A 15,109-nucleotide genomic window follows, 5' to 3' on the forward strand; every position below is an offset into this window, starting at 1 on the left:
AGGTGGCAATGGGTGGAATTTTACATTTTTTTAAAGGTTTTTATTTTCAATACCCCTAATTTAAACATACGCAAAAAATCTCATCTACACGATTTTCACTTTTTTTTCAATATCACCCATTTACATTTCTCCTCTATTTAGAAAGTATTAAAAAAAACTCATCAACATCATTTTCACAAAAAAATGATGTTTTTTCTTTTAATACCCCGCCTTTACATTTTTTCTCTATTTAAGTTTTTTTTAATACTTTAAAAACGTAAAACAGAGGTCTCACTGTATGTTTCAGCGAAAACACAGCCGTTAAATGAGTAAATAAGTAGGGAAAATAAGGAAATAGTAGGAAAATGAGGAAATAGTAGGAAATAAATAGTGATTCAGAGGAAATCCCCCAAATATGACAAAAATATCGACATTTTATTTATGAAGTAAAAAATAATGTCTCATAGCCGCAGGATTACACGATTATTGTCACGTACCATTGCTGTACTTCGTTCTAGGGCGAGTCGACGCCGACGCCACGACGGAGATTAATCAAATTTCATATGAAAATTCCTTTCGGAACAATAAAGGCAAATTTATCTCTTTATTAGTATTACCCCTCTCTCTTGTAATCGATATGCCTACTATCAAACAAGCCTTACGAAAACAAGAATGATTAATGATCATATAGAATAAGTGTCGGTTTTTCTATTAATCAAGTAATTCGTACGTAAACCGAATGACAAATTAAAGACATCCATTTGTAAAACAAAATAAAAAGTAGTATTTTTTTCAGTCAGAAACTTAATTCATTTTTGTGTTTTAAAACAGTATTTTTTGGCTAAATATAGCATAAAATATAATGCAACAACCATATAGTTTTTTTTTCACTTTTATTTTATTTAACCAATGACCGGGTTTCGTCGTTTCTAACATTATCCAGTGTGATGATGTCCGTAACGATGAAACCCGGTCACTGGTCAAGTAAAATAAAAATGGAAAAAACTGTAGAGTTGTCGTTTTGTCATATAAAATGCAGTTTCACCAAGAAAGTCTGTACGAAACTTTATATGTATATATATACATATATATATATATATATATATATATATATATATATATATATATATATATATATATATATATATATATATATATATATATATATATATATATATATATATATATATATATATATATATATATATATATATATATATATATATATATGTGATTTTTATTGTGATTTTTCGCTATAATGTAGAAACTTTCAGTCAAATGTTTTTTCATTAAATAAAATGTGCACAAATTTCACAAGATATTATGAGTACGGATATGAAACCCTGGGTATTCTAGTCATCTTCTTTAGTACCTATCATTCCTCCTCCACTTCTTGTGCCCATAGCAACCTTGAAGAAGAATAAAATATAATATGTTTCTTTGAGTACAACAATAATGATGCAATTATCCCTTCCTCTTTATACGAGTATTACACGCCTACGTAGTGTTTGCACCCCTTAAAATTTAATAAGGGTTTGTTTTCAACCCACGCAATTATAGTTCAGAAGGTTAAATGTAAACATGTTTTCCTTTCTTTGTTTGGCCAACCTACATATAAAATTTTATTTATGCTGTCAGTCATACTTTGAAAGGAGCGGTGGTACATAAAGCATATATCGCTCACTCCTTTCAAGAACGTCATAAATCAAAAAACTTGATTTTTCAGGAGAACGTTTCTTAAGTTTTAAAATATAATACAATGTATTAAAAATAAATATTAAGCCACTTACCGAGCTTTTTACTGTGCAACAGATGCTTTTAGGTAAAATCTGAAGGTTTTTTCTCCATTTGAAAAATATTTAGTATATTTATAAAAATAATTAAACAATACCTTTTCTTCAAAATGCAAAAACAACACTTTCTGCCCTGTAGCGGGTAAATATTAAGTTAAAAATATGACTCTTTTGCTGGGAAACATGCACAACTGAAAATTGACGATTTTTGATTTATGACGTTCTTGAAAGGAGTGAGCGATATGTAGATAAATATTACATTCATATGTACCTGAATGACACAAATTGTTTTTTTTATACATCAACATATTTACTTCTTTTCTGTTTTTCCTATTGGTGAATAATATTAAGAAGTATTTGTGATTGATGCCTTTTAAGTCAAAGTTTAATTCGGTCAGTTAAATAACTTGCTTTGCGAAAATTCTATAAAAAATAATTCATTATTATTTCTTTTGAAATGTCTCTTTTAACATCAAATATGTATCTATAATTTTACCAATATTCAATGTAGAAGTATGAATATGTCCTCAAATTACTGGTACAAAGCTTATAGGAGTACGCGTACGTAACCCTGAGTGTCCTAGCCATCGCTGCTATTTTTCTATTCCTACTTACGATTCCTCCTCCGTTTCTTTTATCATGTATCAAAATGTAATGTCCGCCTCCGTAGTGTAATGGTCAGCACGCTCGGCTACCGTTCTGGAGGTCCCGGGTTCGATTCCCAAGGGGGGCAAAATAAATATAAGTAATTTTTTCACTGTAATATTTATTCAATATTACCCTGGGCTGGTACTTAAAGTGGAGGGCTGATCACCTTTCCTTCATGTATAAAAGATCAAGAAAACACTGCGTTTATATGACGCAGTGCCCTATGCACCATAGGGGTGCGGATAAGGTTTTAAAGAAAAAGAAAAATGTATCAAAAAGGTCATTAACCCTGAGCTCGTTCGTTTACCACAAAACTGTATCCCAGTTAATATATTCCACGACTTGAAAAAAATAGTTTGTTTTATTAGTAATGGTAATGGAATGTTTATTGGTAATGGAATGTTTTTTCGTTTTCAAAAAAACATTTTTTTATTGAGTTTTCGCTTTTCTTGGGAAATTTACGATAATTTTTTTAAAATTTACCGCCACAGAGCACACATTAAAAGTCATTTTATACAACTTCAAAAAATCGGTAAGAATATCTCGGTAACACATTTTATTCCGATATTGCTACATTTATTTATGAACAGTTGTATTTTTTATAATTTAGTGCTCTTAGCCGTACTCTGTTGCTAGCACATCCATTAATATTTTATTTTATGGATAACGTATTATTGATTTTATTTTACATAATACTGCGTATTATATTAATACTCGTTTTTAGTATTGTTTCAGAATCACACAGATTTGTCACACTAGTTTTATAATATTTAAATCTCTAATTAGCTTCGATATATTTCATCTCTCGAATGAATTAAAATGACACATTCAATATGCCATGAATCAGTTATGTAATGTAATTAAAACACATAAAATTATGAGGCGGATGTGGCCGTTAATAGAAGCAGAGGAAGACCGAAGAAAACTTGGCATGACCGAATACTTTAAAATGGTCAGTTCAGGAGTCGAAATAATCAGCTGGTATGTATGTATGGGGAGATGCATGAATGCGGGAAAGGCGAAGATTGTTAGTTTGCATAGACAGATTGGTGTGGCGTTTTATTGTCTCTGCCTACCCCTTCAGGAAAGCGGCGTGATGGTTAGTTAAAATTATGATATGTCGGTCAAATTGATTTTGTTAATTTACAGCAAAACACGGTTGAAAACGGACGGTTATGAAGCTTATTTGATAATATCTCGACAAACGTTTTGTATCGATTTTTACTGTCATTGATGTCGAATTGTTTTCGGAATACCATATATCGTAGCCGTACAGAAGAAAGTGACCAACCAACAAAACGTAAAATGTTCTGGAGGGCCATTTAAGTCACTTTTGCTTGGCAAGAAAATAAACATCAATGCAATTAGTCATTTTTAACAAGTCAATACATTATACTTCCAAGTTTTAAATCGCTTTGGGATTTTTTCACGGCAATATTAAGCTAGTAAGATATCAAGTAGTCAATGATCACGTTTTCGTAAAAAATGTCATTTTCTCCTGTATGACTACGATATGTTAATAAAAGTTCAAACATATATTATGTTCTATTGTCCGTTCTGAATGGTACTCTATAACTCAAACCAAACAATGCCGGGTTTGTCACAACGTTCGTTCTAACGAATTGTCGAAACAAAATAACAGACTTCAAAATGTTTACTGCCTATTGTAGTTCATTGCGTAGAAATAATTCCATATGTTTTCTAGTGATTTGTTCATATGAGCAGGGCCGGATATAGACTTGAGATATTTGATTATATGGCCCTTTATAAGTACATATATTCTATGCCAGTGACAAATATGATTTTCAAATACCTACAGGGTTGAATTGAAATACAATTAAGAAGTTTATTGATTGATAAATTACAAATCTTTAACTTAAAATCGTTTTTATTAACAAACTTAAAAATGCAATCTCTGGTAAAAATAAACATATGTTCTTTTAAAAGGCACAATTCACATTTATTATCATATCTCTCAAAACACGTTCATTCGGATTAAAGAATTATATTAAACTAAAATATTTTTTTCTTCATCTTCAAACCCTGATCCGCACCCAATGGTGCATAGCGCACTGCATCCTACAAACGCAGTGTTATCTTGATCGTTGTTAACACATGAAGAATAGTTGATCAGCCATCCGCTTCAGGTTACCAGTCCAGGGTATTTCATAAATATTACAGTGAAAAAATCACTTTAATTTATTTAACCCCCCCCCCTGGGGAATCGAACCCGGAACTCCAGAACGGTAGCCGAGCGTGCTGACTATTATACTTTGGAGGCGGATAAATAAAAAATATTTTAGTTTAGTATGATTAATCAAAGTGGGTGAAAAATATGGGACGTTCCGGAATGCAGCAATGGGACTAATAATTCTGCAGTATATTTAAGCATGCATATATAACAATTGTTCATTAGTAAAATATTTTTTGTGGGCCCCAAGCTACAGCTTGTGTAGCTTGTACTTAGATCCTGCGCTGCATATGAGAATAGCATTGGTAGATTCGGGTGTCGATCGTGTCAGACATATTTCTGCAACACGTTGTCTGTTGTCTGTCAACAAGATTTAAAAAAAAAACTATTTATGCCGTTTATTGTCAATCTATACATTTTTGGGTAAAACAAAAATTGATTTATTAGAATTTAAGCATTTTTTTTGACTGGATATACCATAAATGGTAAAATTTCCCATAAATGAAATGTCTGTCTCTTTACCCTTTTTCAATGCACCGAGTTTAACTCATTATTTTCATTTTTAATTAATGTTTTACTTAGTAAATACCATTATTTCTTCTCAATTTTTTTCATACTGTAATGCTGAGTAGAGAATTTTCATTTTAGTGATGTGAAATGTGATTTTTTAAATCTCATAATTGGAAAAAAACACTGATTTCACACTGATTTGAAAATTGTTCATAATATTTTATTTTTTTTTACTTATGGCAACGGGTATGTTTGTGCTTAAAAATTAAATTCCATTTCCATAATAACTAGTTCTTATTTCGCTCACTCCTTTCAAGAACGTCATAAATCAAAAAATTGAGTTTTCAGGACAACGTTTTTAAAGTTTAATACAATGTATTAAAAATAAATATCAAGCAACTTATTGAACTTTTTACTGTGCAAAAAATCTTTTAGGTAAAACCTGAATTTTTTTTCTCCATTTGAAAAATAAATAGTATATTTAAAAAAAATAATTTACCAATACCTTTTCTTCAAAATGCAAAAACAACACTTTCTACCCTGTAGCGGGTAAATATAAGGTTAAAATATGCCGCTTTTGCTGGGACATAGTACATTTTCTGGGCGTGCCTATAACATGCACAACTGAAAATTGACGATTTTTGATTTATGACGTTCTTGAAAAGAGTGTGCGATTTGACCAAGAGTGTTTATTGTTTTCAGGTGATGGACAAGAATCAAGAGGAAAGAATATTGCGGAACACCTTCCTAGTCCCCATGAACGGAGGAATCTGGACTCTCTGCGTCACACTAACAGGTCTGATGACGTGCAACCATCGCCGAAGCGGATTTATCAAGTATAAACGGCTATTAATCTTGGTTGCTCATTTCAGATGAGGAGATAATGCTACTCTCCCGAGTGGGGTTCCCCAAGGCTCATTCCTGTGTCAACTATCTGGCGGGGGGGACGGAGGGCGCGCGGGGGGAAGAACCCAGAGGAGATTGGCAACATAGTAAGCAAATCGCATGTGTTAAATATTTTGTGTAGTTTTAAGTGTGTAAATGGTGCTATGGTGGTATTGTTTGCGTGCTGTAATAGTGATTGTCCTGACGAAGAGACGGGTACGTCTCGAATCCGGTAGACATAAAAATCTCGGTGAGTGGTTGTATACTAATATTATTAATATTTTTGTAAAAAAATAAATAAGTAAACAAAACAGATATCGTAAGACAATCTATGAAACCCCCTTAGTAAACAAAAAAAAAACAACTCAATTCAATATAAATTCATATTACTTTTTGACATCTCATCAAAGATGAAGAAGAATATGGAAGTCTGGGCATTTACGGGGCTGACGACCGTCATAGGCTGGTTTAAGTGATCATTTTACACACGTGTAACATTCACCAATTCTAGCCATTATTGACAACCACACTACTCAAATTCTTGGAAGTTCTATTTATATGAACCAAATTTGAAACATTGTTCTTGAATCACTAGAACTTCACTAGAGACATATATTGGTGAGACGAAAATAAGCTTTTTATTGAGCAGAAACTCTTTTTTTAGTATGTGAGGTCCGAATCCTGGATTATAATCACACACATGAGAAACGCCAGAAAATATAATTTTCATTTTTATTATTTAAGCTTATTATTTGACCAGATAACTTATTTACAACATTTTGAGTGTTGACAAATACTTGTTCAAAAAATTATGACTATTTACTAGACAGTCACAGCATTTCATAACAATATAAATTACCTGACGAAAATGTATACCACGGGGGTCGTACATAAAATTGCACAGAAATCATAAAAGAGATTAATATAAATATATCGTAAGATTAAAAATGTTAACATACATACATAATGAATTTAAAAAAACATGCGACAGCAACACTGCTATATCCAAGAGCCATGAACAAGCGCAGACCAGGAAAAGATTTTATATAGTGGACTTAAATTATACAATGAATTTCTGACTACCTGGAAGACTGGAGAAATCAGAAAAGCCGGACTAATCACTCTGATTTCATATAATGAACAATTGGATGCTGATAAGAAACAGTAAGAGATGAAATGTTTTCACAGATGTTTTCTGGTATTAATTTTAAATCATAATTAGAAAAAAACGAAATCATACTCAAATATACATATCGTAGTCGAACAAAAGAAAGTGAACAACTATCAAAACGTTAAATGCTTAGGAGGGCCATTTAAGTCACTTTTGCTTGGCAATAAAATAAACATCAATGCAGTTAGTCATTTTTAACAAGTCAATATATTAAACTTGTAAGTTTAAAATCCTTTGGGATGCTTTCAGGGTAATATTAAGCTAGGAAGATATTAAATAGTCAATGATCACGTTTTTGTAAAAAATGTACTTGGTCACTTTCTCCTGTATGACAACGATATACCGGCCTATGTGCGTATGAAATGCAGTGACCGTCTCGTAAATAGTAATATTTTTTTGTTGCTGACAAACCTTTTTGTATTGTTGATTTTTAGGAATGCAAAATCTGTCAATTTCCTGTTCCCTGGTGTGCCTCATAGTACTGGGAAGTGCAGCGTTGGTTGGAGCTTTCGGAGTCTGCAAGCATCAGATTAGCGCAGTTCTGGTGACGGGGGTCATGTACCTTCTTGCAGGTAAATTATGTCTACACCACCTTAAATAATTTTTCTTGATCCAATATTCTAAAATAGCCTATGACGTCTGTTTTGCAGTCGAGTCTGTCTGGTCAACAAGTCCATGTTACTTATTTATTGATTTGGCGTTTAATTTGTAGAACTCCATTTTAATTTATGTATTAATTTTAAATCAAACACAGATTTCTTGAGTCTACTAAGTTGTATTTTATTGATAGAAAAACATAAAAAAAATATATTCGTTTGAAAATGCCAAACTAGGCGAAACAATTGTCACAATATTATTTTTTTATGTGTTTTTGTTAAATAAATACATAAAATAAAAAATAAAAAAGTCCATGTTCAATTTATTCAACAATAAAAAATTAATATATACATAACAAACAATATTCAAGACGTATATATTAAAAGTAAGCAAGAAGACATAAAGGTGTAGAAGAATCCCGCTTCGGAAAACTCCTTCGGACACATGGAACAGATCAATATCCAATGTGATATTGTTCAACATAGCGGTAGCTCTTCCTACAGGCATAACCATCGGCAAGTTGGTCCTGTGTATAGGAATGTGAAAAAATCGATATCGAAGCTGTCTTAGGTGACTATCGGGAACATGCAGACCAATGTTCCGGATAATTTCAGGATTATCGATCGTACCGCGCAACAATCGATAAAAACGCGTAATCATTAGAGCATTTTGTCCGCCTCCGTAGTGTAATGGTCAGCACGCTCGGCTACCGTTCTGGAGGTCCCGGGTTCGATTCCCAGGGAGGGTCAAATAAATATAAGTGATTTTTTCACTCCAATATTTATTCAATATTACCTTGGACTGGTGCCCGAAGCGGAGGGCCGATCACCTTTCCTTCGTGTGTTAATGATCAAGATAACACCGCGTTTATATGATGCAGTGCCCTATGCACCATTGGGGTGCGGGTAAGGGTTTTAATAAAATAATAATAATCATTAGAGCGTTCATTTGGCCTTCCAGCTCTCTTCGCTCTGTTCACCCTCATGATAATCCACCTGAAGCGGCTGCAAGGCAAGGCGCGCGCGGGCGGCGCGGGGCCCGACGGGACCATAGACGGCGTGGCGGGCGGCGGCCACCAGGAGCAGGCCCTGCGGCTGCTGGGGGCGCGCGCCTTCCACACGGCCTGGTCGCTGCAGCTCGGCTGGGGCGGCGTGGCGCTGTGCGCGCTCGCCAGCCTCGCGTGGATCCTGCTCTCAAAGGTCATGCGCTACAACCCCATCTCGGCCATGCTGGTCTGAACGCCGACGCTAATATTTTTAATGATTTATTTTTTTATTTTATTGGAAAACCAACATAATATTTCGACAAAAATAACATAATATGATAAAATACAAAAAAATAACATTCCAATTATAGGTTTCCACCTAAGAAATTTAAAAATATAACACTATTATTTTAGTTTTACTTATAAAACCTATAAACCCTTTACTATGACTAAATTATATTGTATACCCACACACAGGCCATGCCTTTGTGGGATCTTTTTTGTATTCATTTTTATATTTTATTAATATTTTTTTGTCCAATTGAGATCCTTGGTAGTAAAAAATAAATAACAGAGCAATAATTTTATATTTATTTTCATATTTTATATATATGAAATGAAGTTTTGGCTGATGTCGGACTCAAAATGTCCAGCCCGAACCGCTCAACTTGGCAATTTGAAATTTTCAGAGTACGAAAAGGATTTTTGGGGCGGTGATTTTTTTTACAAAGATGCCAATATCTCAAAACTAAAAATATTAAAAACATGAAATTTGTTATTTCACTATAGACGTTTCTCCAAATAATTTTAAAAAGTGTATTGGTATTAAACATTAACATTAACCAAAAAAGTGGTTTGAAATGAAAAATATTAATTTATCTACCAGAATACCTTTTTAACAAATTAGTTAATAAATTGTTTACTAGCATCTGATATCCATATTGATGAAATAAAATTATAAAAAATTTCATCTGATGTTAAAAAAAAATTACTAGCGCTACTTTGCAGAATAGATTCGATTATGCCACTGCTCAAATGTTATAATACTGTGCATAATAATAATAAACACATAAAGTAAACCCCCCTATAACGCTGAGATAGGTACCGCGTTATCGGAGGTGACGTTATAGGGAAGTTAATGTTTTGTTTTTTTCTTTCTGGCATTCTTAATTTTTTTCAAATGTAATGATTCTGGGAATAAATAAAAAAGTTAATTATTTTTTTACTTCGATGCACCGCATCATTTTCAAACACCGTAATTCAAATATCGATGCATCGAAACACGTCACAGTATATTTTAAGAAATAGTGGTATTTACTAAGTAAAACATTAATAAAAAATGGATAGATTTCACCACAAAGTGACTGCCGAATCAATTAATGAAATAAATAAAATAATAAAATGTATTTACTCTTTTTTTAAGCACTTAAAACCGCGGATATGTAAATAATTATCATTTAAAACACTTTTGAGTGGCTTCTAAGATAATATGATCAATAATAATATATATTTATGTAAAAGAATATTACTAACAATAATAATTGTTGGACGCTAGAAATTAGTTAGTAATTTGAAGTGTTTGATCATCAATGTAGGAAAATTATTATAAGCACAGCTTTAAATGTATATACATAAATATATATATATATATATATATATATATATATATATATATATATATATATATATATATATATATATATATATATATATATATATATATATATATATATATATATATATATATATGTATATATATATATATATATGTATATATATGTATATATATATATATATATATATATATATATATATATATATATATATATATATATATTTATATATATATATATATATATATATATATATATATATATATATATATATATATATATATATATATATATATATTTATATATATATAAATATATTTTTGAACCATGAAACACTAACATCTCATTGCAATATTTTGATGACGTGGATTAAAATTTTAAAGGAGGGTTAATAATATATTATTTTCTAAGGGTATTTGTGTATTTATTAAGTTACTTTATACACTTTGTCATAGTAGAATTCGCTCAAATCAAGTCACCCGTGAGAGTTGGACGCGTAGGGTAGACTGGGTACGGTTGAAACAATTTTGCTTATATTGTCCATAGTATTGCTCTTTATAAGTCAAGCGATGATGAAGATGCATTAAATACAAGAGCGTGTTTCTGTCTACTAATGGGAAGTATTATTTCAGTACCCGGTTTGTTATTTTTAGTGGCATATCAAATTTAAAAAACATATCCGATTTGTTTCAACCGTCCCCATACCAGGGGCAGTTGAAACAGTGATTGGGGTCAGTTGAAACACACGCAAATAAATAAATATTTAATATTGTAAGACGTTTTATTAATTATTTATTTTTGTGTTATAAATAATTATGGCACCGCATGACAATATTAATCAGTCTACAGATATGTAATGAACAAAAACAACTAAAAACAATGGTATTTAAAAAAAAAAACAAATCGAACGAAAATAATCTGTGAATAAACTAAAAGGAAACACTTCTGTCATTTTGATTAGTCATAAATCAAGCGGAAATCTAGCTTTGGGATCATTCCGAGTCGCAATTATGGCAAACATAGCTAAGACCACCTTTTGCGCAGTCTTCTTGAGCCCACAGTTTACAAGTGGTGCACTGTATCCACTTTTCACCGGATCTGCTCTCTAAATACAGTGACAGACAAACAAGACAATAGCACTCGTCCTCTTTTGATGATGATTCCTGTTGCGTATTATGATTATTTTTTCCTTTAACGATCCTTCTACTTTTTCCTCCATCCAATCTTTTCTTCACTTACTTAGTTTCATCCGTTTCAACCTTATTTCATGCTCTTTTCTTATCTCTTCTTTCTCTGTTTTTTTAGTGGCATGTATTTTGCAAGCTCCTGCTCCTGCTATTTATTAAAAACTTTGTTGTGGGGTTCATATCCCATTTTCTTCTTCACCAGATGCATCTCGCTTTCGTATATATCTAATGAGCGAACAGTGGTTTAATCCATGCTTTTCCGACGCTTTTCGCAGTGAATCTCCTGCTTTAACCTCCTCATCAGCGTATGTATACCTCAACAAGTCGACCTCTCCTCTCGAAGTCTTTCTTGCGCGTACTCTCGGCATCTAGAAAACAGGAAAACTGAAAAAATATGTTGTTTCAACCGTACCCACAAAAAATGTTTCAACCGTCCCCAACCCCTCCTTCAGGTGGAAAACAGAAAATAGTAATGTTAACAATAATGGCACATTAAAACTAATCACTATATCGTGTTCTACAAGCTTCATTTCAAACACTAAATCATACTCAATTATATCGTTTCAATAGAAACCGTAATAAAAGGAAAATTCTCAGAACAAAAATACTTACTTTTGGTTATCAAAATACAATAGGACCTCCTACAAGCAACTGCACAGTGCGGCGAGCGATGCAACACTGATATTTGTGTTTGAACTTGTTGTCCACTTTGTTCGTCCCTTGGACCCTTCACCCTACCGCATACGGTTTGCAAGATATTTGCTCTGTTTCAACCGTCCTTTGTTTCAACCGTACCCAGTCTACCCTATACAGCGTGTCCTGGCATGACAGTGAGCCAGGTGATGGTTTTTGACATCAACATTTTGAGTGTGTCCAAATACTTGTTCACAAATCTGGATTATATTTTTTTTTAATAAAGAGAAATATTTGTGTTTTTATTATTCACACAACTATTTCAATTTCATACTATTTCTGTGAGGCTAAGCGGCTCATTATTAGAAATAGGTATCTTATTGTGGTAGAGTGGGTTTGAACCGAGAAACTCCGACTTAATGACTTAAGAGTCCGCGACATTAACCACGGGACCACAACCCGACACAAACCTTCAATTAGGAATTATTTTTATATACAGGTATTATATATTTCCCATATTCTTCTTCATGTATGTTGAGATGTCAAAAAATAACTCCTAATTCGATATATTCCAGATTTGTGAACAAGTATTTGGACACACTCAAAATCTTGTAAATAAATAACTGGTCAAATTATAAGCTAAAATAAAAATTGAAAATCAAGTATTCAGGCGTTTCTCAAGTATGTGAAAATAATCCGGGACTCGGACCTCACATACAAATGGAAAGAGTCTCTGCTTAATAAAAGCTTTCCTCATCCCACCATAGATGGCTATTGTGAACTCGCGCATACTGTGTTATAAATTTGATCAATGTATCTAGAATGTTCAAGAATTTGAGTAGTGTGGTTGTCAATCATGGGTAGAATTGGTGAATGTAAAATATTTGTCTTTTAAAATGAGGGACTCACATTTCTACCCATATCTTGGACATCTATAGGGGATGTTGAGGTCATAGAAGTATTCGATAACCATCAAACGTATTGCACAAATTTAATATTGAAATGTTTACATTAAACTTAGTCCTTTAAAATTATAACCGCAGTTATAAAGAAGAAATTCGATTTGTTCTAACACTGGAATTGTGATACTTTACGCTGTTTTGGCATTAGTTGGAAAAATTTTAGAATACTTAAAGTTTAATGAAAATATGTGTGGCGAGTAGTTATATGGCTAGAGTTGATTGGCGCTAATGCTATTTTGTTAAATTTTAAAAATATATATTTATACATTCTGATGCCTATCTGGACCGAATGGCGTTAACTTTATTATGTTAATTATATGTCGCAAGATAGTCAGACCTACAAGAGGTCAAGGTGAAGGATTAATCGATATACAGGAGAATACAAATATAAAATTTGTATGTTTTCTTGAACGTTTTTTGCAGATACTTTGTGACACATTTTATAAACTTTATAAAAACATGTTTAACCCTAATAATGATAAGGTTTTTATCGAAACCGGTTGGAGAAAATAAATACCAATAAAAAGTGTTTAAAAACAAAGTTCTTTTATTTTATAAAGTTTATAAAACTCGTATACTGGCACTGGTGACATTCAGTATTTTTACAAAATAATATAGAAAATGGTTCATGTTATTATTCATATTGTTGTATGTGACCGTCCAAGCTTTTATATTGATTGCATATTATTTATATAATACAGCGTATTGTGAAAAGTAACCAAGTTGTTTTTTTATTTCCCTAATATCCTAGGACAAAATTTAAAACTTTTTTTACGTAAAATTGAGAATTAATGAAGAAAAAAGTATTTAGTCACATCATGTCATATGTGTACCTCCATATAACGGCCATGTTTACATTCCAAAAAGGTGACCGTTACAGGGAGGTTTCATTAAGTGTAAAATGTATTTGATGAGATGGAGTTGACATAAGTGAAGGAGCTCAGGGTGAAGGCCACTGTAGTAAGATGAGAAGAACAATATTAGGTAGGTACTAAATAAGAAGGAAATGAGAATAGTATAATTTCTAGTGCATTAGCACTAGGTTGTGTAAGTATATACTGCTTATATGTACGAGTGTCTTGAGGATGTTATTCACTAATTACATAACAAAGAAATTTTTAAATATAATTCATTTAAAGAAATTAATAAAATGTTTATAACATCTAGAATATAATTGAAAATTGATGGCGTACTAGGTACAAATTATTTTTACAATATTTTGTTATAAATATTTATAAAATGATCAATATATTTATTTATTTATTTAAACTTCACGTACAGAAAAGAAATATGTACATTGGCGGGCTTATTGCTAAAAATCAATATCTTCTAACCAACCAAAAACAGACTAGTTAGTCAAAACTTTTGATACCTTCTATACATAGTTACTTGCTATCAGAGGTTAGATAGTGCTTGAACATGAAAAAAATCATAAATTAAAAATTACTGCTGTATTAATTAAGCAACTACTTTATATTGTATTAAATATTTATGAAAATTATAAATGATTGATAATGAGGAAAGAAAAAGAAAAAGGGAGTTTACGGAAGGAGATTGAGGAAAAGGCTTAGGGTATAAGTTTTGATGAACAGTTAGGATTCTAATGACAGATAGTAATATCTCGGACGTTTCTTAAAAGTTATCAGAGAAGGTGCATTTTTTACAAGGATATGTAATTCATTCCATAGTCTGGCCGCTCGGACAGAGAAGGAATTACTGAAGAATGATGTGTTATGGCGAGGAACGGAAAGTGTTCTTTCTTGGGAAGAACGAAGTGATAGACCATGATCTGAGAGGTTTATAACATATATGGACAAATATATATAAATAAATATGTACATGCATAAAATATACGAAGAAGTACATTCAGAGATGGAACACCTCACCAGTGTAAAATTTTCCGTTTTTAATTTAATTTTTACATGGCAAATACCGCTTTTTCTTCAAATCTTTTG

The 15,109-nt window shown here is 31.9% G+C and overlaps 1 protein-coding gene across 2 annotated transcripts in view; it reads left to right on the top strand.

The window, feature by feature from the left end:
- The window catches only part of LOC148304903 (uncharacterized), a 30,654-nt gene extending 21,500 nt beyond the window's left edge, over nucleotides 1-9,154 (top strand). For both annotated transcript variants that reach the window (XM_088267558.1, XM_088267557.1), the window contains 4 exons: nucleotides 5,824-5,917; nucleotides 5,994-6,113; nucleotides 7,612-7,749; nucleotides 8,735-9,154. In XM_088267558.1, coding sequence (XP_088123684.1) covers nucleotides 5,824-5,917; nucleotides 5,994-6,113; nucleotides 7,612-7,749; nucleotides 8,735-9,012 — 630 coding nt within the window. In that variant the 3' untranslated portion in view covers nucleotides 9,013-9,154. The remainder of the gene's footprint in view (nucleotides 1-5,823; nucleotides 5,918-5,993; nucleotides 6,114-7,611; nucleotides 7,750-8,734) is intronic.
- Nucleotides 9,155-15,109: the final 5,955 nt, after the last annotated feature.

The sequence above is a fragment of the Brachycentrus maculatus genome, unplaced genomic scaffold, assembly GCF_059751285.1.
Source record: "Brachycentrus maculatus isolate JH-2025_06_01 unplaced genomic scaffold, ASM5975128v1 h1tg000299l, whole genome shotgun sequence".
Classification (NCBI taxonomy): Eukaryota; Metazoa; Arthropoda; class Insecta; order Trichoptera; family Brachycentridae; genus Brachycentrus; species Brachycentrus maculatus.